Raw genomic sequence first — 20,680 nt, 5'->3', positions numbered from 1 at the left:
TTTTTTGCCAAAGCTAAAAATATCCAGCTCTTCAAATACTCTTCTTAAAAGATATAAGGAAGTGCAGCATAAAATTAGCTACAGCTAAAAAAAGGTTGACCACTTCTCTGGGTGGCTGGAGAAGCTTTGGTTTGTGCTTTTCATTGGGTTTTTCTTTTAATTGTGCTTTGTTTTCTTCATCTACGGTTTCTTCCTAATGTCATTGAATGCTTTCAAAAATGTGGGGTAACTAATTAGAGCTCAAGAAAAAGCAGATGGTTTAGGATTTTTTTCCTTTTTGGAAATAAAGATCCATTTGAGAAGCTGAGTATTTCTGTGTAGTGTTGGCCTTGGAACTGGTGTTCCAGCCTGCCCCTTCCCTGTTTCTTCATAGCAAGTTTAGTCTTCTAATGTAGCACCGTGACAGGGATATGCTGTTAGTTTTAAAGCATATTTGTCAAGCCTGTCTTCTGAGAGAAAGTAGTCAATTTAAGGAATATTAACAGGAACTGTGCTGTCTCTATCATCCCTTGATGGTCCCTTTTCCCACTGATCAGTAATGCAAGCTTTGGGGACTGATCACTTTTTTTGGAGTGGGGTCATAGTACTTCTGGGATTTTGCTTTGAAATAAAATCAGATGCTATGCTTGGATTGAAACAGGAAGTCTTTTCCTATCTGCCTTTTTGTTTTACTGCAGCTTTTACTTGTTTACTAATTCCTTGTTAAATCATCTTTACTAGGACTAAATCGGTGGAATTGATCATCAAGACTTCATCACTGACATCTTTATGTTCATTTGTCATCCTCCAGGAAATAATACAGCTCATCAGTTGCAATAACTGCTTTGGGTATACACTGACATTTATTTGGAAAAAAACAAAAAAACCCAACAGGCAAAACCCAACAGACTTTTGAAGACTTGTGTCAAATGACGTCAATGGCCAGTTTGTTCTCCTTTACTAGCCCAGCTGTAAAGCGTCTGTTGGGCTGGAAACAAGGAGATGAAGAGGAAAAATGGGCAGAAAAAGCTGTTGATGCTTTGGTAAAAAAGCTGAAAAAGAAAAAGGGTGCTATGGAAGAGCTGGAGAAAGCCTTGAGCAGTCCAGGGCAGCCCAGCAAGTGCGTTACTATCCCCCGCTCGTTAGACGGACGGCTCCAGGTGTCTCACAGGAAGGGCCTTCCCCACGTCATCTACTGTCGTGTGTGGCGCTGGCCCGATCTACAGAGCCATCACGAGCTGAAGCCATTGGATATTTGTGAATTTCCTTTTGGATCCAAACAGAAGGAAGTCTGCATCAATCCATACCACTACAAGAGGGTGGAGAGCCCAGGTATGTTTGAAAGTTACTGTCCTAAAAACTGAACAGAATCTTTAGTAACCACTTCACTATTTACTCCATCCTCCTCCTCCTCTGGTACTGTACAACCAATTAGAAGTGGTGTATGAGGCAGTTTGGAAGAGGAATGTTCAAAGTGTACGTTACTGCTGGGGTTTGAGGGAGCTGTGTGGTCCATTCTGTACTAGCTGTTTTCTCTGGGATTAATCACCTTTTTCCCATAGACCTCTTAAGCCTGCTGTCCTTAAAGATAGTAGCAAAGTTCTCCCTTGTCGTGAAATAGAAAGCAGTGATGTCTTCTTTCAGTTTATTTGAGAAACTTGTTTCAAAATCTCAGTCCTTGCAAGGAGGTTGGTGGCTGCCTTTCAGGGGCTTGCTGTTTAATCAATGTGTGACATGAACTGAGGAGATGAAAAATAAGATTAATAAAATTCTAGGGTGGTAGAGTTCCCCACAGGATTTCCAGTTAGGAGACAGCAGAGATGAATAGAACCAAGAGATGATGTGATCAGTTAGAGCAAGGTATGTGTCAGGTAAGGAGCCTGCTGTTGAAGTGTACTGCCAAGGGAAAGGTGAGGAGAATTGGGATTGCAGTGGGAGAAAAGAATATTGCTCTGGACAGAGTGGTGAAAAGTTGCTGCCCTTGCTCCCCAAAGTGGTTGTACTGCATTGACTGTAGAGCACAAGTGCACTGCTGCAGCACTAGAATTCCAGATTCCACCAGTCCTGAATTTAAAATATATGTCAGTATAGATTTTGTTTCTCTTCAGTGGAAAGGACAATATGTAACTATATAGTTTGCCTGTAGTAATAGGTTTCCATTTTCTCTGATTTGCTAAGGCATGCAGACATGAGTTTTGCACTTTGCATTAAAATTTCGGTATGTGCCACATGTAGCCTGGTTTGGTTTATTATTTTTTAAAAAGTTATCCTCAGGTTGTGTGAAATATGTGTGTGTTTTTGTGATTCTTGCAAGAGTAAAATTTGAATCTTCCTTAAGCATGATATAAAACAATACAGAAAGGAGGATGGGGTAAAGGCATGCCAGATTCATCCCCTGCTCCTCTTTCCACTCCAGCTAGAGCTGAAATTATCACAATGATCAGAATACACATTATTTGTATCTCTTACCTTTTATTTCAGGTTTTAATCTAAATGTATCTGGGTTTTGTTTGTTTTTTGCAGTTCTACCTCCAGTGTTAGTGCCTAGACATAGTGAATTCAACCCCCAGCACAGTCTGCTAGTTCAGTTCAGGAACCTCAGCCACAACGAGCCCCACATGCCGCACAACGCGACCTTTCCGGACTCCTTCCAGCAGCCCAACAGCACTCCCTTCTCCATCTCACCAAACAGCCCCTACCCCCCTTCTCCAGCCAGCAGCACTTACCCGAGCTCCCCAGCCAGCTCTGGGCCATCCAGTCCCTTTCAGCTGCCAGGTGAGTACAGCCTGAATGGCAGTCTAATAAAAATCATTGATGTATCACCTGTTGTTGTGGCCTCTCAGCTCAGGAATTCGTGATATTTGCCATAACTGACTTTTTCCTTTGTGTTTTATGGGATTTTCTTCCTAGTTTTGTCACTGGTTGGAGTTAATTGTTCCAGTTTTATTTTTCCAGCTGTTTTTTGTCATGGAGGTGTGACAAAATCCCACTTAATACTGATGAGTTATTTTGCACAGCTTCGCTATAGAATAACTAATCTGTACTTCAGAAGAATACTTAGCAGTGAAAGGAAAGCAAATGCAGGATGCTGAACAGAAAGTTTACTGATGTCTTTCACTGAATAAAAACACTTGAAATACGGTGTTTAACTGGAAAAAAAGTAACATTTATGTTCGGAACAGATTGGATTGAACTTATTCTGTTTAACTGAGTTGGAAAATACAGAAAAAACAATTGATAGAGACAAAGGAAATAACTCTTACTGATTCTCTCTGATTATTGTGTGGTTTATAAAGCCAGGAATTTAATAGAGTGAAGATTTTATTTTTCCACTAGCTCAATGGCCTAAGCTTTGTTCTGTCTGGTGCTCAGTTCCCCAGAAGTGTCCCAGTCAGTGGGTATCTGTATTGGCCAAGTGCTGGGATCATGGGGTGGATGCATTTATGGGACATAGCAGGGTATTGCCATAGTGAGTGCTATACTGATGGAAGAAAACATCCACACTTTTGTAATTAACTCAGCCTGCAGGAGCAGTCAAAAACCCCAAACTCTTTTAGGCCTTTGTTATACTAAGCAAATAGTTATTTCTTCTACGACTTTATTTTTGAACACTGAGAAGGTGGTAGGCAAGAAAGTTCATGTTTGTGTGACAAAAAGGGGGGAAGCAGAGTCATCTTGCCCAAATGCAGGAGTGCAGGTATTAAAAAAAAAGAAAAACCACAAAAAGTGCATCTCTTACTTTTTTCAAGTTTTCAGTCTTGTTATTGGTCCCATAGGTAAAATTTCAGCTATTGAAGGAGTTTACTGTAAAGACAGCTGACTGTGTTCAGATTTCTTTGAAAATTAGGCCAAATCTTTTAACATATTGTTGGGGAATATTTTTGTGTGTTTACAACTGTAGAATGCATAAATAAATACTCTAAATTGTTGAAGTTTATTCTTTTTTTTTTTTTTTTTTTTTTTTTTTGTCATTTTTGTAGCTGATACTCCACCTCCTGCTTATATGCCCCCTGATGAGCAAATGGGACAGGATAATTCACAGTCTATGGACACAAGCAATACAATGATCCCTCAAATAATGCCAAATATATCTACCAGAGGTAAGTTGTATAGTCTGTTGTAAAATTACATAGTTTGGCTTCTTGCAACTCATGGCCAAACTGAATGAAAATCTTCAAATGGGCCAGTAAATCTTGCTGGTAGGTGGAAGTAGTCCTCCTAGGCAAACTGGGGCTGTAAGAGACATAAATGAGAAATAAAACTTGCCTTGCTTATTTAATCTTTTCCTTTTAATGCCTCAGGTGCATAATGTGGTTTAATGTGCATAATGTGTGAGTTGAACTTCATTTCTTTTCTGCTACCTTTGCCTATTGCTGGAATAACATTTGCACAAAGGCTCTGAAAATTGAGTTCCAAAATACCAGTTATAACAGATTTTTTTAAAAGTGGACAGAAGAGTTATGTTTTACCTCTTGTCACATAGTCTTTTGTGTGTTGTGTGTGTGTGTAAGGTTGTTTTTGTTTAATATCAGGCTTAAAATTGGAAAATAATCATAAAACCAACATGCCAGCTAAAATGCACAAAGGTAAAAATCCTTAAGGTTATAATTAGGACACTTTTTTTGCCCATTATAATTGTTTACTAAGATTTTACTTTGCTGTTGGTGTTTTGGAAGGTCTGCTTGAAAGTTGTAGCTTGAATGTTTTAACACTTACATAAACTGTTGCTTCTATTTGCTTTTCAGATGTTCAGCCTGTTGCCTACGAAGAACCCAAACACTGGTGTTCCATTGTGTATTATGAGTTAAATAACCGTGTTGGGGAGGCTTTCCATGCATCTTCCACAAGTGTCTTAGTAGATGGGTTTACAGATCCCTCCAATAACAAAAACAGATTCTGCTTAGGTTTGCTCTCCAACGTTAACCGCAACTCGACGATCGAGAACACTCGACGGCACATTGGCAAAGGTAAAACTGAGCTTTTTACTCATGGAGAGAAACCAGGTCTTGGTGTTATTTCAGCTTCTCTATACTGCAGCAGTGATTATTCTCAGATGAGTATGATAGAGGTGATCTGAGATGTGATACATTATCTACCTCGCCAGTATCAGAAAACAACTTAGCTAGGCATGGTTTGATTCTAATTAGTCAGGAATTGCATGCATTTTTATTTGTCACTGATTAAAAAGACTAAATATTGCCCCTTCCTTACCAAACTAGATTGCCATTGGGGCTTGCTTGTTAGGATAAATGATGTGTAGGGGTCTGTGTTTCAGCACCAAGAAACATTGCAGGATATTCCATGATATTCTCCATTATATCTACTTCCTAAATCAAATTCTCCATACACTTTTACAGTATGTCAGAGATTTTTTTTCTGTTCTGTTCTGTTGTTGTAAGGTATTACCTGCTGTCTACACTATGTTCAAATATCTTGGTGAGTTGGCAGCAGGACTTTGAAGTGCTAATGTAAAACTGCAAGGGCTCATTTGTCTGAGTGAATACATGGGGCGTGGATGTGTGTGGGAGGGATTCCTGGAGACAGCAGGTTTTGCAAGATCTTCTAGTTTTCCTGTTCTGTTTTGGCTGATAGTAGAGATGCAGTTTTCATCTTTGATGGAATGTGCCTGGATTATCTTAAATTGTAGAACACTTTTTCTGATTTTTTTTTATGATTCTCTCTGAGAAGAGAACCTGGTTTCTCTTCCACATGTTTAGAAGCTTTTTTACCACCTTAGAGCATTTGGTAAAGTTTGTCTTGAGTTTTGATTGATAAAAATTCACCCTGTCCCATAACATTCCTTTAATTAGAAACCACTATAAACATGACAAAATTTTGCAGATAATTTGGAGACCAGAAATTCTGTCTGTTGGAAACTTGGCTCTGCAATGCAGTTGTCCAAAAAAAAAAAAAAAAAAAAAAAAAAAAAAGAAAATAACATTATAAGGGTAACAAGTGATTTGTGGGGTGTGGTCAGACTCTTTTGTTTTGACTCACCCCTTTTGATGGCATTGGCAGAGAGATCTTGTGCATCTGCCTAAGGTCAGAAGTGTAACCAGGACCCATCATCATATTGTAGAATAGTAATGAGCTTTAAAATGTCTGCATCTCTGATAGTAATTATTGACTTTAAACTTGGCTTTATGGTAACTGCTCTGACAACAATTAAGGTTGTTTAGGGATAAAATACTGTTTATTTATGGCTTTTGCTTGAAAGGTCTTGAGGTTTTGCCTCCTTAGAACCACCCAATCCTGTGTGCTGCACTTTTTTACTGTAGCTGGCAGCTGATGGTCACTGTCTTTTTAAATAAATAGGGTTGTGTTGTGAAAGTGCATTCTTGCCCACCCCAGATTCTCTGACAGCTGCTTGTAGTTGTTGAAGCCAATGGTTCCTCTGTAACCTCCATCTTACCTTAGTCCCAGGTGGGTCTAGCAATGTTCACAGAAGTTGCTGCTGTCTGAAAGATTAACTTGCATCTGTTGACTTGCTGCAGCCTCCTCTGGGATAGCCCATAGTGGATCCCAGGGTATTGCAGGGATGACTTGAGCAGAGCTGTATCCCAACCATGTAAAACTGGGATGGGGGAAGGTAGGCAGGTGTCTCAGTGAAGCAGCAGTGAGCACCTGAGTTTGGGTGCTGGAGGGATGGGCAGCTTCTGTATATTAATAATTTTTAGTCAGTAAAAATATTATATAGACTTCAAAACATGCATAGCTGAATGCAGACAAATGTGATAAATCTAGGGGCTTTGTTGATGTTAACAACGTTTGTAAAGGGTAATTAAGTGGAGCAATTAGTTGGACTTACCTGTCCTTTGGCTTGGTAAAATGTATTTAAAATCAGAGCAGACTGTGGACATGCTTTCTCTCTCATTCATGTCCATCACTGACCCTTCTCCCAGGACACACCTCTTTCTGTTCTACTTGGCATAGGCAGAAGCTGCCAGGTGCATAAAACTGGATTTGTAAAATCCACTTAAATTCTCTAGAAAAATAGCTTGAAATAGTTGAAATGTGGCAGTAATTTTTTCTTTCTATTCTGTAATTGATCAGAGAAGGACATCTAGTGGCTGGTGTATCATGAAGCTGCTGTGTTGAAATGAGACTGTGTTACAGTGCAAGCAAAAGCTTTTCTGAAAACCACCTCAGGCAAAAATTTACTTTTTGCAATCAAATACAATTCATGGTAACTGCCTCGAAATCAGAGACAACAAAGTAATTTGAAATGTTCTTATCTTTGTTTTCAAGGAGTTCATCTCTACTATGTTGGTGGAGAAGTCTATGCTGAGTGTTTAAGTGATAGCAGCATTTTTGTACAGAGCAGGAACTGCAACTACCACCATGGCTTTCATCCAACAACTGTATGCAAGATTCCCAGTGGATGCAGTCTGAAAATTTTTAACAATCAGGAGTTCGCTCAGCTTTTAGCTCAGTCTGTCAACCATGGATTTGAAGCAGTATATGAGCTCACCAAAATGTGCACCATTCGAATGAGTTTTGTAAAGGTAAATTATTCTGAGAGTATTTAAGCTTATTGTGGGTTTGAGTATTTAGCAGTAATTCCATTAGCTCTGTAGCAAAGCTGTTCTGGCCTGATGTGGTTCTTTTCAGTGATAAGTATATTTAAAGTGATTAACTGGGGGAGAAGGAAATCAGTACAAGAAAGGAAAAACACGTATTGCTGCATTGAATGTTCACTGTGTATTCAGTTACTTCAGTATGCAGGACAGGAATTTATTCATTATTGTAATTTTGTTAAAGGAGATTTAAGTTCGTGCTCTTAAATTTCAAGGAGTAAACTGAATAACAAACATTAAAAGAATATGAGTAGGAGGGAACATAATTATTGAAGAAAATTTTTAGCTTTTTCAAATTGATTATTAGTTTAAAAAAATCCATGGTTATGGAAAAAAGACCCCAAACTGCCCCAAACCCTAATGATTTGAGTTTCTGAAGTCAAGCTGTGCTGTTACTCTCACAGGAGCATTTCCTGAGCACTGTTTAACCAAGTCATTGTCTGTCCCAGGTTTGGTGTGGAGTCTGAACTTGGGCATTCCAGGCGCAGTGCGCGCATCTTTGTCCCAAAGATGTCTCGTTGGTTTTGTCACTTATGACAATTACTGCTCAGTTTGAGAGTCTGGAGGAGAGTGAGCAGGAGGTTGAAAGAGAGATGTGGCCATGGCCAGGTGTCATCCTCAAGTCAGCAGTGAGCTCCACAGGAGGCTGTAGCACACAATTGATTCAGGTTTCGAGGCACAGCTTCCCTCCTGCTCCTTCCCAGTCTCAGGTTTTGATCCTTTAGATCAGTGTTACTAGCTTGTGAATTACCTTCAGAAAAGTATCTTGCAGTCATGATTTCCTGCTTCTTGTCAGTAGTTATTTTAAAAGACAAGCATGGCCTCAAATTGACCAGTACCATTTTGTTCATTTTCCAGGGCTGGGGAGCTGAATATCACCGGCAGGATGTCACAAGCACCCCGTGCTGGATAGAAATTCATCTTCATGGGCCCCTCCAGTGGCTGGATAAAGTACTTACACAAATGGGTTCTCCTCTTAACCCCATCTCATCTGTTTCATAGTGCTGAAATTCCATCTTCAGCCTTATTTTTAGTGAACTTATTCTAATTGTAGAGAAACTTCCAGTGGATACTGTGAGCTACATGGAGAATGGATCTTATGATTTAACTTTTTTTTTTAGATCCCTTTGTGACCAATTCCACTGTGTATAGCTAATCAGTTTTACATTTCGAATTGTTCTTGTGATGCTTAAGTGACAGTTGAGCCCTAAGGGAAAAAATAGTCTATTGAAAAATCAGAACACTCTTCCCCTTCTTCCTCTTAAAACTTAAACAGACAAATGTCTTAACTGGAAAACCTTTTTGTCCTATAGGGACAAGAATTAATGAAGACTGACTTCAGAAAATAAATACATATCATAATTTGGGATTTTTTAATGTTTGTGAAACTCTTTGAACATGTGCAGCTCCAGCTTGCAAGCTGTATTTTTAGCATAGTGTTTTAACACCTTAAGGTTGACATCTGTCATAAGCAAAATTAGACTTTATTAGGGCTAATTTGCCTCAGATTGAACAATGTGATATTTTTTTTTAAGTGTACACATGAAATATACTTTTTACAAATATTGGAGTGGTGTAAAAACACTTGTATTTTCTATTGGAAAATGCTGTCATAAACACATTGTATGTTAATGCAGAATAGCAGTTCTTAGCCTTTTCCCACTTTGGTTTTGTAATATCTCTTTTAACCACCATTTAAAGTAGTAATTGATCAAGGTAAACATCCTGCACATTTCTGGAGTAGTGATTCTTGTTTTGCTTTGATTTACACTCATGCCGTTTGGATTTGGTTGCCAAGGCTATTTCTTTTTAGGTACCTTTCTCTATTTTAACATAAACACTACTATTTGTAAATGGCAGTGCTTACTACTTTTTGGAAGGAATAAGTTTTTTGTTTTCTTTTTGGTGTTCTAGCTGTTTATTTTATCTGTCTGGAATTGATCTGTGTTAGGCCTTTTTAGTCTCTCAGTAGACATTTTGCAGTATTAGTGATTACACTGTATTTAATTCACTTTCAAGTATGAGTTTGAGTCTCTTTGAAGACTGTGAGTGGCTTAGCAAATGAGTAACTGAATGCAGAAGCTTTTACTTCCAGATCATGTAATTTAATTCAAACCTGTTGGTAATGACCAAAAGTAATCATTTCTTTGTAGCCTGCATGAAACAGTGCTCTTGATCCTGTCCCTGGTGACAGGGGTTCAATCAGAAGACTTGTAACTGTGGTTGGCATCTTTATGGGATTGAAGGACTGTTTTAATATGACTATGACTTTCTCTCACACATCTAAAGAATCACAGAATGTTAAGGGTTGGAAGGGACCTTCAAGATCTCCCAGTCCCAACCCGCTTTCCGTGCACAGGGACACCTCCCACCAGAACAGGTTGCTCCAGCCTTTTCCACCCTGGCTTTGAACACTCTCAGGGCTGGGGCATCCACAGCCTCTCTGGGCAGCCTGTACCAGTGCCTTACCAGCCTCACAGTGAAGAATTTCTTCTGTATGTCTAAGCTAAGTTTGCCCTCGTTCAGTTTGGACCTGTTATTCCTTGTCCTGCCACTCCAGCTTCCCTGGAGCCCTGTCAGATACTGGAAGGTTCCCATGAGGTCTCTGCTCAACCTTCCTTCTCCAGGCTGAACAGCCTCAGCTTTTTCAGCCCCTCTTTGCAGGGGTGGTGCTGCAGTCCTCTTATCAGCATTGTGACCTCTGGACTTGCTCCAGCAGTTCCATGTCCTTCTTACACTGGGGGCCTCAGAAGTGTGCTCAGCACTGCAGGTGGGGTCTCACAGGAGCAGGGCAGAGGGGACACGTGCTGCCCACGTTCCTTGGGATGCAGCCCAGGATTCCATCAGTTTTCTATGCTGTGAGTGCTCAGTGCCAGTTCGTGGTGAGCTTTCCATCAGCCATTGCTCCCCAGTCTTTCTCTGCAGGGCTGCTCTCAGTCACCTCTCTGCCTGGCCTGTAGGTGTGTCTGGGATTGCTGGGACCCAGCTGTAGGACCTTGCACTTGGCTTTGTTGAACATGACGTTTGCATTTGGCAAACTTAAGTAGAGAATTTAAACACTATACTAAACATTAAAATCAATTACATAGCATATGCATATTTACCTCCTTTATATAATAAAAAAGAGGCTGAAAGAAACATGTTAAGAGAATTAGAAGTGAATTATATACAAAATTTTGCATTATAGAAAGACCCTATTATAATTTTGTACCTCACCTTGCTTTTTCTGTTTCCTGAACACCTCTTCAAAAAAGGGTTCAGTGTTTGGGGGAGAGGCTGAAAACTAATATGCAAATATTTACTAAAAGATGCATTTACTGCAATCCTGAGAAAATTATTTTTAAACAAGTTTTTGTGTTTTCTGTTGAATGACAGTTTCTCCTGAAATATGGAAATCATGCATCTTATGGTACCTGAGTAACAAATGATCTTAAAGGATTAAAGTTGTTTACGTGTCATTAAAATGTTTTTTATTAATTGCCTTAAGGGAATAAACTGTAACACTTCTGCAGAACCCTAATGTTCTCTTGTACAGGAATTTATGTATTACTGTTTTGGTTTTTTGTGTTTTGTTTTGTTTTTTTTCAAACAGTTTCTCAAGTGTGTTTGAAAACAGATGAGTGCATCTTCAGAAGAAGGGGAGTAACATTATTTGCCACTCAGCTTTGGTTTCTTCCCTTTCATTTTTTGGAGCTGCAGCCCACAGACACTTCTTTTGATTGAATAAGATACCAAGTCAGTTGGCCACAGGATCCAGCTTCTATTTTCTTCTTGGGGGCTGACGTTTGTCAAGTTGCTGAATATGTATATTTAACACTACAGAATATTGTATTTCTTGACTAGCTTATGTAATAAAGGACATGGCATATTGAATTAAGGAAAGACTGCAGTTGTAGGTACAAGATTTTCCTTTATCCAGAATGTTTTTCACCTGGCTTCAGCTCTGTTCACTTGTATGCTTATATGTGGCCAACTGAATGACTCAAGAATGGGTGTTGCAGTGGGTGTTGTGAGCCAGAGCTGGTGCTTAGTGCTAGTATTGTGGTTAGATTGGCTACCCGTGCACTGAACCATAATTTCTGCAATAATATCCAGTCAACCCTCTTCTTATGCTGTCATTAAGTACTGAAGTGCTCTGGCATTTTTCTGCTCGTGTACATATTCTGGAACTGTAATAGCTGCAGTGCTGGAATATCCTTGTGACTGCTGGTTTTGGCAGGGCAGGCTTGCAGGAGCAAACCCAGTCAGATTTGTCTGTGTTCTACTTCTCTGTTGCTCCCTAGTAGGGCTTTTTGAGAGCTTTCTGGTTAGCAGATTTTATATGCTACTGGTTCATGGTGTTGCTAATCCAGTTTTGTTCATCTTGTGCTGCTGATAAAAAATTCAGATATGGGTGCGTGGATAGATTGGATGGAAAGTTGTTTTGTGCCAACAATGTGTGAAGTGTAGCCAGAGCAGGGAGTGCTGCTCGTGGTACAGCACATTGTGCAGAAATCGCCCCTTGGTCTGGATAGAGGGATGGAGAAATTGGCTCAGCCAGTGGTGTGGTAGTGGCAGATGGAGCCTTTCTAGTGTAGCCCAGCTTGGTTAGACTGAATGTTACTCCTCAGTAAAAACTGATTTGGCTTTTGTAGTACATTTTCTTCTTTCTGGGCATCTTTCTGCTTTGCATCAATCCCAGCACTGACTGACAGCTGTGGCCATACCAGCAGGGAGCCTGGAGCAGGTTTATCCTGGAGGCTTTCCTGGGAGTGCTTTTATAGTCCCTGAGATAAGACAGCAGCTTGGCTGTTGCTCCTTAGACACCTGGGCCTTGCTGGCAGTCAGGCAGTGCCTTGTGTGTGACACTCATTAACTGCATTAGGCATGAAATAGTTGTCTATGAAGGGCTGACACTGGGTTATAGAACCTACAGGACCAAAATAAAACCTAGCATGACTGACAGTGAGGGACAAATCTGACAACAGTTCAACAGGCAAAAGAATGATAAAACAGCCCAGCTGTTCCAATTCGGGATAGAATTGTTTAAAATGTTGGAATTCTTTTCATTTTGCTTAAAGCAATGATTTTTTCCCCCACAGTATTACAGTGTGAAAGTTGTGGATTCTTGGGTGTAAGATTAACTTGGATTCTTGCAGTATAACTCTAGAGGACATTATGATGTGTCAGGCTTCCTCACTAGTCTGAAATAATAACCTTTTCAGGATATTGTTTTACTTGCTCATAGTGTTGCTGGTGATGGTTTCTGGAAAAGGAAACAAACAAACAAAAACCAAAAACAAAATGAAACCATTTTCTAAATGTTTTGCTTCAAATGACAAACATGTGCCTAACTTTCTTCTGTAGTTGTGAAGTCTCTGTTGAGGAGGGTTTCCCATTCTGAATTCAAATCAATAGACCAAACCATCAGATTACAACATAATGTTGCTTTCTTGTGCTGCTCCATAAACCTGCTTCTGTGTTTGTTGCAAGCATAACCTTTATGCTTTTGTTTACATTGTAGGAAACACAGTTCTAGCAATGAGGTTTTTTTCATTTAACTCTAAACATCTTTTTATTTTGTTAATTTTAAAATTACTAGGTTTTGCTATGTTACGTTTTTAAAGATATTTTTTGCATACTGCTGCTCATATTTCAATAAACAAAACAAAAACCCCACAAATTCTTCTGATTTCCTTCGTCTGTAACTCTTTGTCTCAAATATTTATTTACAAGGGTTAATGTAACACATGTAACTTGCTGCTGATGCCTCTCCATGTCCATATTCCTCCTCACACAAATGTGATCCTGTCATTTAAAAAATACTGCTGTGCATCTTTTTGGTAATGTAAATGCTGTGCTCTCAGAAGCAGAGACTTAAGTTATTTCATTACTTCATTTTAAAAAGTTCTTTTTTCTTGAAGAATGCAGCCAGCCAAAATGGTATCATTTTGATAGTACCTATAGGAATACTTAAATTGATAGTACAAAAATAGTACAAAAATAGTTTATCTATAAGACTTCAGCAATCTGATGATTGTTAGGGGTGCTTGGGGCTCTTTTTACCGCTGTAGCCAATCATAACATTTTGAAACAGCTCACCATGTCTGAATGTGTTGAGCTTTGAACTGCTGATCAACAGCTTTCAGTGCATTGAAGCTGCTCAGATATCTCTTGTAACTCAGTACTGCTGCAATAAAATGTACATTTAGAAGTTTAGTGAACTATGTATTAGCTTATATTAAAGATTGAGGGGAAGAAAACCTTTCCCTTGTTTACCAAGATACTGCAGAAATAGAGGTTGAAAGGTGGTGTGCATATATTAAATCCTTTTTTGGCAGGATGAGTAGAAAAGCACTGAGTCCCAATTCCACAATGACAAATTATTTCTTTAGTATAAAATTGAAATGAAAATGTTGTTACAACTTTATCTTGTCTGGGCTTCCTGCTTTGGGATTTAATTTTACCAGCAGACTGCCACCTGCAGTAATACTCTGAAATTCTGTCATTTTCTCAATAATAAGAGCTTTTTTCCCTCTGAATGAGAATCCAGTCACTCCAGTAATTTTTTTAATTAAACTCCTGGTGCTGTACTATTTTTATGGGTTTGCTTCCAGAACAATGATTGTCATGAAAATCCCCAGAAGATTTACTATGAAAGTATTACACAGATTATACAGCCTAATTTGTAAGCAAGATCTCAGATGAAGTTTCAGTGGCTTATTGGCTTTCCAGAAGCTTTATGTGCATTTTATGAATAGTTTTTTAAGTAAGAAGCAAGCAAACAAAATACTTTGGTATCTAAAAGTTTTAAGTAATGAAGACATGAAGAGGGGTTTTTTAATCTTACTGGTCTCTCTGAGGAATTTGGAGGTACAGTAACAACTCTGGGAGTAGGTAGCCAAAGTAACCTCTGAAATTCTTTATTCATAGGATTTTTACAGATGAAAAAATGTTTTGAGTGAAACACCCCTCTTCCACCCCCTCTCCAACCTACACTGTGTGTTAAATAAGTCAGAGGCTGCTTCTGTTCACTGCTACATGAAAAGCAAATATCTCACTGTCATTTAAAGTAATTAAACATTGGGTATCCTATACCCTGTGACCAGAGAGCTCTTTCTTGTCCTGGAGTAGAGAGCAGGTTTCTGCCAGGTCAGTCACTCCACATTTAATTGCTGAACTCTCTGTTGCTGTTTGCTTTGCCCCTGCTCTGCTGGAGGGAGGAGCAGCAGCACAGAAGCAGTGGGCAGCACATGCAGAGTGTCACTGTCATCACCTGGAGCCCCCTGCCTCAGGCAGGAGTTGGTTTGGCTGTCACCAAAGGGATGCTCTGATTTAGCAGAGACTGAGCTGCTGCACTGCAAGTGAGGTTTGCACAGACAGGGACCATACCATGGGAGAGTTCCTGCTGCAGACCATGTAGGACAGCGAGGGCAAGGCTAAAGTCTCATAAAGACAAAATGACAGGTGGTATTTATACACACCAATAGATTAATGTGGAATCGATTTTTTTTTTAGGTCTTGAAAATAAGCTTCCAACTTGTGTTCAGAAATAACTGTAGTTAGATAACATTTCCCCTCCCAAAGACAAAAGCTGTAAACCTACTTCACTCCCATGGAGATGTGAGGTGAGGAGAAGGGTGATGTTATGGGGGATAGAAGCTGTTGGGTCATCCTCAGCCATTCTGTGTTCCAGCTTCTTGCAGGGCTTCTTATGTTCATAAGACATTGGAAGAAAAAAACCCACACCTTTTAAATTAGCAGCTTTTCTGTCATAAGGCCAGTTCTATTTTGTTCATAATTTTTTTTCCATTCTCTTTTTGAGAAATAACTTTGTGGTTTGCAATAACAGAATTTACTTCCAGGACTAAATTAAAAATGCTGTGTAACCCAATCACTCCTGCAAATCCTGATTTTCTGAAGTCTCTTAGAGAAACTGCTGATGGCAAACTCAGGAGCCACCTGAGACAGCTTTGAGCTGTGTCTGTGATTTTGACTTCAGATGCAAAACAGACAAAATGGGCTCAGTTCTGTAAAAGCCAAATGGAGACTATTTCTTCTGAGATTTCAGGTCTCTGGTGAGCAGTGTCACTAAAGGATTTTAATAGAAGGAATTCTTAAGTTCTTATATTCTCAAATTCTTAAGTGTGGGACCCCACACTTGTCATACATCTAACAAAACAGTTCCAGCAAGTGAAGCAATGCCTGTCAGTCCCTCCCTGGTGTGCTTGTGGTTGGAAAGAGGATTTTTTGGTCAGGTAGAATTCCGAGCCTGGTGAAACAGAATGTTTTCTACACATGCATTTTGTACTTTGCCTAAAGTTGTGGTGGTGCCCCATTCCTGGAAATGCTCAAAGCCAGCTTGGAGCAACCTGGCATTGGAAAACGACCCTGCCCATGTCAGTGGTGGTTAGGACTGGATGATCTTTAAGGTCCTTTCCAAGCCAAACTATTCTGGGATTCTATGATTGTGAATGTCTCTGAAAAATTTTTTTTCTGCAATAGCAATGATCCTGGATATTGATGAGAGACAGGCATGGATAAAGGCATTCCCAGAAAATCATTTGACACTCTCAGCATGACAGGTTCTTCTGCAGTATTACTCCAACAAATGTGGAGAAAAATAGGATTATTCCAGAGCTATTCTTGAATCTTTATTTAAAGAGTGCAAAGCAACATGTGCTCTGTCAGGTTCTGAGGCTTTTGCCAGCAGAAATTCTTAGACCAAACTCATTATGGCTGGTAGCTGAAAACAAGCTGTCACTGCCTAAAAATAAATAAGAAATGTCTGATTTGATAAAACTTGGTTTATTCAAAAAGGGCTGAGAGAAATGCACTTGCATTTATTGTTGCTTTCTGCATTAGAGTAACTACTTGGAATTACTTGGAATCAGTTAAATTTGGTTCAGAGGAAACATTGGCTGCATATCAAGGAATAAAATATTGAAATCTGTTATGTAGTAATTTAGCTTGTTTGAGCAAAATAAAACTTGGTAACAAAGACAATGACATGGAAGTGTTATCAACTGTGCCATTTTTGGGTAAAAAAGAAAAACTTTTAAAAGCTTTAAAAAGAAAAAGCTGTCTGTCAAACAGACTTTGTCTGTGTTCTCGAGTGCAAGCCTGTATGTGTGTGCAAAAATTTAAAATCTCCTCATTTGGATGAAATAAGTTATGTACACATATATACATACAGTTTCTCTGGTTTTCTCTTCAGGTCAAGAACAGGGTTAGAAGCAGCATCTGACACCCTCTGAAGCCCATTTCAGATGATCCAATACCAAAACTACAGCTAAAATAGATTTAATGGATAGCTGCAATTCTCCTGTATCTTGAGCCATTTGATTAAAAAAAAAAAAACCAAAACAAAACCAAAAAAGCAACCCTTTACCCAGTTTGTGGGAATTATGGAATTATGGATACTCTTCCTGGGTTCATGCAGCTTGATCTGGAATTGTGCTGTAACTGCACGTTTACAAGAAACCAGCATGTTCAAAATAGCTTGTCAGCTACCAGTGTTAAGCAGAAGGTTTGTTTGTTCTGATTTTAGAACAAAATCAGATAGTTAGTAATTTGAAGTGGTGGGGGTTGCCAGTGAAGAGGGCTGAATCAAGCTGTTGCCATATTGATAACTCATGCTTCTAATTGGGCTAGGTTTCAACGAAGAGCAAGAAGTGGGGATACTGTGCAGCAAAGAAACTATTCCTATAAAGCTGTATTTTATGGCTTTCAGAACTTATCTACTTTGTGTACCAAACTTGGAGCGCTCTGCTCACCCCTGTCATTAGTTTGCATAATATTAAATATATTCATTTTCTTTCCCCACTTCTCCCCATCCTGATTATTTTGATTTCATGCTGTGGCAAATAATTTCCTTTGCAGCTTATGAAAGATGAAAATAAATTCCTTAGGTAATAAGTGTTTCACATAAGTAGTAACTTAAGACTTGATCGATGATGCATTCAAACATCAAAACCACAACAGAATGACAATCAAAAGCCTAAATAAACATTTTTCACTTTCTCCTCCTGCCTGGCAGGCCTCCCACAACATCACCATGCAGTTCCAGCAGCAGTTGGGAGAAACAGGTCTGGAAAGTAAACTCATCTCAATGTGGAGCTGTTAGGTAAATACTCTGGGTTTTTTATATTTGATGCTTGGTTTCATAAATATGGGGGAACAAGCTCCACCAGATGCCCAAATCAGAGACTGTTGTTAATACAATTATCCTTGTATGGACACTGAATGGGTGGATGATGACATTTGCATACACACAGAGCTTAATCTGGAATCACGGGGCAATTTTTTGCAAAAAAAACCTGTATAAATTTGCTACAGCATTCTTTTCATAACAGAGCTTTTTATTTACAGCTACTCAGATTGGCATACAGCGTAATTTTCAGCGATCTCCTCCTGCTCATTCCTCTAAAGGGGGTCACATCCATGCAGTGGCACATGGCACTAACTCCTTATTGCACAGGGCTGCTGGTGCCTGCTCCTGCTGGAATGAGAAGTGTCAGACAGCTTGTGTCCTCCACGGGTTCCTTGCCTCCCTGAGCGATCTGTCGTAAGGAAGAGTAGCAAAAAAAGAATTTTTCAGCTGGCAGTTTATGAAGAACACAATGAATGTCACAGTCAAGAACAGAAAAAAAAAGAGAATTATGTAAGTCACCAGGTCTGGCTTATTTATTTCCCCTTCTTTCAACACCCTGGCTGTCGACATGTAAAGAGCGGAGGAGCTCACGGGTCTGGGAGTGCTGCTCAGGTAGGGCGTGTTGGTCTGGATCATTAGGTGAGCTTCAGTGGCACTGGTGGAATTGAGAAATTCACTATACATGTTCTTGCTTAAATTTCTTCCACAGCAGAAGTAAATCAGGAGGGCAAACGCAGTCAGTCTTTGGCACAGGAAAGAAATAATGTCCCTGCTTGTAAAAGGCTGCAAGCCAGCCGCATCTTGTTAAAACAAATTAATTCGCTTGCATGGCTTAGTGACTTCTTTCAAATCTTCTTGGCTCATATTTACAGCATTTATCCACAAATATTAATCAAAAATGATACAGGTACCTTGTGTCCTGGCCCTTGTTCCCCCTGCACGCCTTGCTTGGGGAGATGCGCCGGCTCATCTGCTGCTCAGCAGGGATGTCCTGGGAGCACTGGGATGTCCTGGGAGCGCTGGGATGTCCTGGGAGCGCTGGGATGTGCTGGGAGCTCTGGGATGTGCTGGGAGCTCTGGGATGTCTTGGCAGCTCTGGGATGTCCTGGTCAGCAGGGATGTGCTGGGAGTGCTGTGATGTCCTGGGAGCACTGGCATGTGCTGGTCAGCAGGGATGTGCTGGGAGCTCTGGGATGTGCTGGGAGCTCTGGGATGTGCTGGTCAGCAGGGATGTGCTGGTCAGCAGGGATGTGCTGGGAGCGCTGGGATGTCCTGGCAGCTCTGGGATGTGCTGGTCAGCAGGGATGTGCTGGGAGCGCTGGGATGTGCTGGGAGAGCTGGGATGTGCTGGTCAGTAGGGTGTCCTGGCAGCTCTGGGATGTGCTGGCAGCTCTGGGATGTGCTGGTCAGTAGGGATGTCCTGGCAGCTCTGGGATGTCCTTGCAGCTCTGGGATGCGCTGGGAGCGCTGGGATGTGCTGGCAGCTCTGGGATGCGCTGGGAGCGCTGGGATGTCCTGGCAGCTCTGGGATGTGCTGGTCAGCAGGGATGTGCTGGGAGCGCTGGGATGTCCTGGCAGCTCTGGGATGTGCTGGTCAGTAGGGTGTCCTGGCAGCTCTGGGATGTCCTTGCAGCTCTGGGATGTGCTGGTCAGTAGGGATGTCCTGGCAGCTCTGGGATGTCCTTGCAGCTCTGGGATGCGCTGGGAGCGCTGGGATGTGCTGGCAGCTCTGGGATGCGCTGGGAGCCCCGTGCACGGCTCCACCTGCGCGGGCTGAGGAAGAGCCTGTTCAGCGCTGGCAGCAGGCTGGGCTGGCAGCGCTCACTGTCCGTGCAGGGGAGGCACCAGGGCTTTCCAGCTGGCTCTCACAAGTGGGATGCGCATAAACCCAGGGTTAAGCAGCATCTGCGCGGAGAGGCAAGAGCTGCCTTGAGATCCTGCTGGATTTGCCGTCGCGGTTCCGTGCCTCGGGAGGCTCCGTGCTGCCGAAATCCTGGAGCTGGGAAGCATTAGTTGACTTTCTTAATCCTCCGCCGAGCCAGTGCTATAAGAGGCTGAGCTTTCCAGGCACTCCTTTCATTGCTTGGAGAAAAAATAAAAAATAATAATTAAAAAATAGAAGAGTGATATCCCTTTGCTCAAGAGAGAAAGAGCAGAAAACCTTCCCTGGCGCGGCTGGGGTCGGCTCTCCGGCAGCCCGCTCCCTGCGGGCTGGCAGAGCCCGGGCTGTGCCGAGCCGCTCCGCAGCCGCTGCAGCTGGCAAGGCAAAGGAGCAGATCCTGGATAACCCCCGCCAGTGCCTGAGCTCTGCCTGGAGGCTTTCAGCTGGGGGAGGGATAGAAGAGAGTGGGACAAAAAGGAAGAAAATTACCTCAAAACCTTTCTTTCTTTCTTTCTTCCTCAGTCTTTTTTTTTTTTTTTTTTTTTTTTTCCCATTTCCCTGTGATCCCCAGCACCCTCTCCAGCCTGACAATTAGCATGTTAATTCTTTTTTTTTTCAGCAAATTGCTTTATGCTGCTATTAGCTCCTGGCTGCTTGCCAGCTTGCTCTGACAATCTCCCGTGCATCAGATAAGCGCCGTTAATACTTTTATTTTAACGCATTGCAACTTGAAAAATGGGCAGGGGACAGAGCTGGAGGCGAGAGAAGCAAGGAAGGGTAACTGGGCAGAGGAAAACATCTCCAGCCCCAGGGTGCTGATCCCAGCAAATGCTAAAGCTGCTTATGATGAGCTGCTGCAGCCAACAGTGCCAGTGGTTAAACATTTCGCTTAGCATGATAAATGTTTCTGCTGAGAGAGGGCGAATGAAGAGAAGAGAGATCTTCTGGTCAGTTAGATTTGAATAAAATCACATCAACACCCTCTGAGGCCCTGGTCAGCCTGTTTCTCATCTCCTGCCAAACTCCAGGTGCTCTGGTTAAACCCCTTGTGCCTCCAGCAGCTCTGCTGGGGTGCTGGAAAGCTGACACATCTGTCACATTCCTGTTCAC

General features: G+C 41.1%; 2 protein-coding genes across 5 annotated transcripts in view; one reads left to right on the top strand and one right to left on the bottom strand.

The window, feature by feature from the left end:
• SMAD5 (SMAD family member 5) overlaps positions 1 to 11,076 on the top strand; it is a 28,219-nt gene extending 17,143 nt beyond the window's left edge. For 2 of the 4 annotated variants that reach the window (XM_056502216.1, XM_056502214.1), the window contains exons 2-7: positions 791 to 1,311; positions 2,503 to 2,754; positions 3,960 to 4,079; positions 4,725 to 4,946; positions 7,228 to 7,484; positions 8,415 to 11,076. In XM_056502216.1, the coding sequence (XP_056358191.1) occupies positions 909 to 1,311; positions 2,503 to 2,754; positions 3,960 to 4,079; positions 4,725 to 4,946; positions 7,228 to 7,484; positions 8,415 to 8,558 (1,398 nt within the window). In that variant the 5' untranslated portion in view covers positions 791 to 908 and the 3' untranslated portion in view covers positions 8,559 to 11,076. Of the gene's footprint in view, positions 1 to 720; positions 1,312 to 2,502; positions 2,755 to 3,959; positions 4,080 to 4,724; positions 4,947 to 7,227; positions 7,485 to 8,414 lie in introns of all 4 variants that reach the window. The other 2 variants (XM_056502215.1, XM_056502213.1) reach the window with 1 other exon arrangement.
• Positions 11,077 to 12,290: 1,214 nt separating this feature from the next.
• On the bottom strand, positions 12,291 to 20,175 carry SMIM32 (small integral membrane protein 32). The gene is made up of 2 exons (XM_056502217.1): positions 20,060 to 20,175; positions 12,291 to 19,770 (listed from the first exon to the last, which is right to left on the bottom strand). Exon 2 carries the CDS (start codon positions 18,370 to 18,372, stop codon positions 18,052 to 18,054), a length of 321 nt encoding a protein of 106 aa, XP_056358192.1. The 5' UTR covers positions 18,373 to 19,770; positions 20,060 to 20,175; the 3' UTR covers positions 12,291 to 18,051.
• Positions 20,176 to 20,680: the final 505 nt, after the last annotated feature.

The sequence above is a fragment of the Oenanthe melanoleuca genome, chromosome 13 (assembly GCF_029582105.1).
Source record: "Oenanthe melanoleuca isolate GR-GAL-2019-014 chromosome 13, OMel1.0, whole genome shotgun sequence".
Taxonomy (NCBI): domain Eukaryota; kingdom Metazoa; phylum Chordata; class Aves; order Passeriformes; family Muscicapidae; genus Oenanthe; species Oenanthe melanoleuca.
This window is presented reverse-complemented; position numbering and strand designations above follow the sequence as displayed.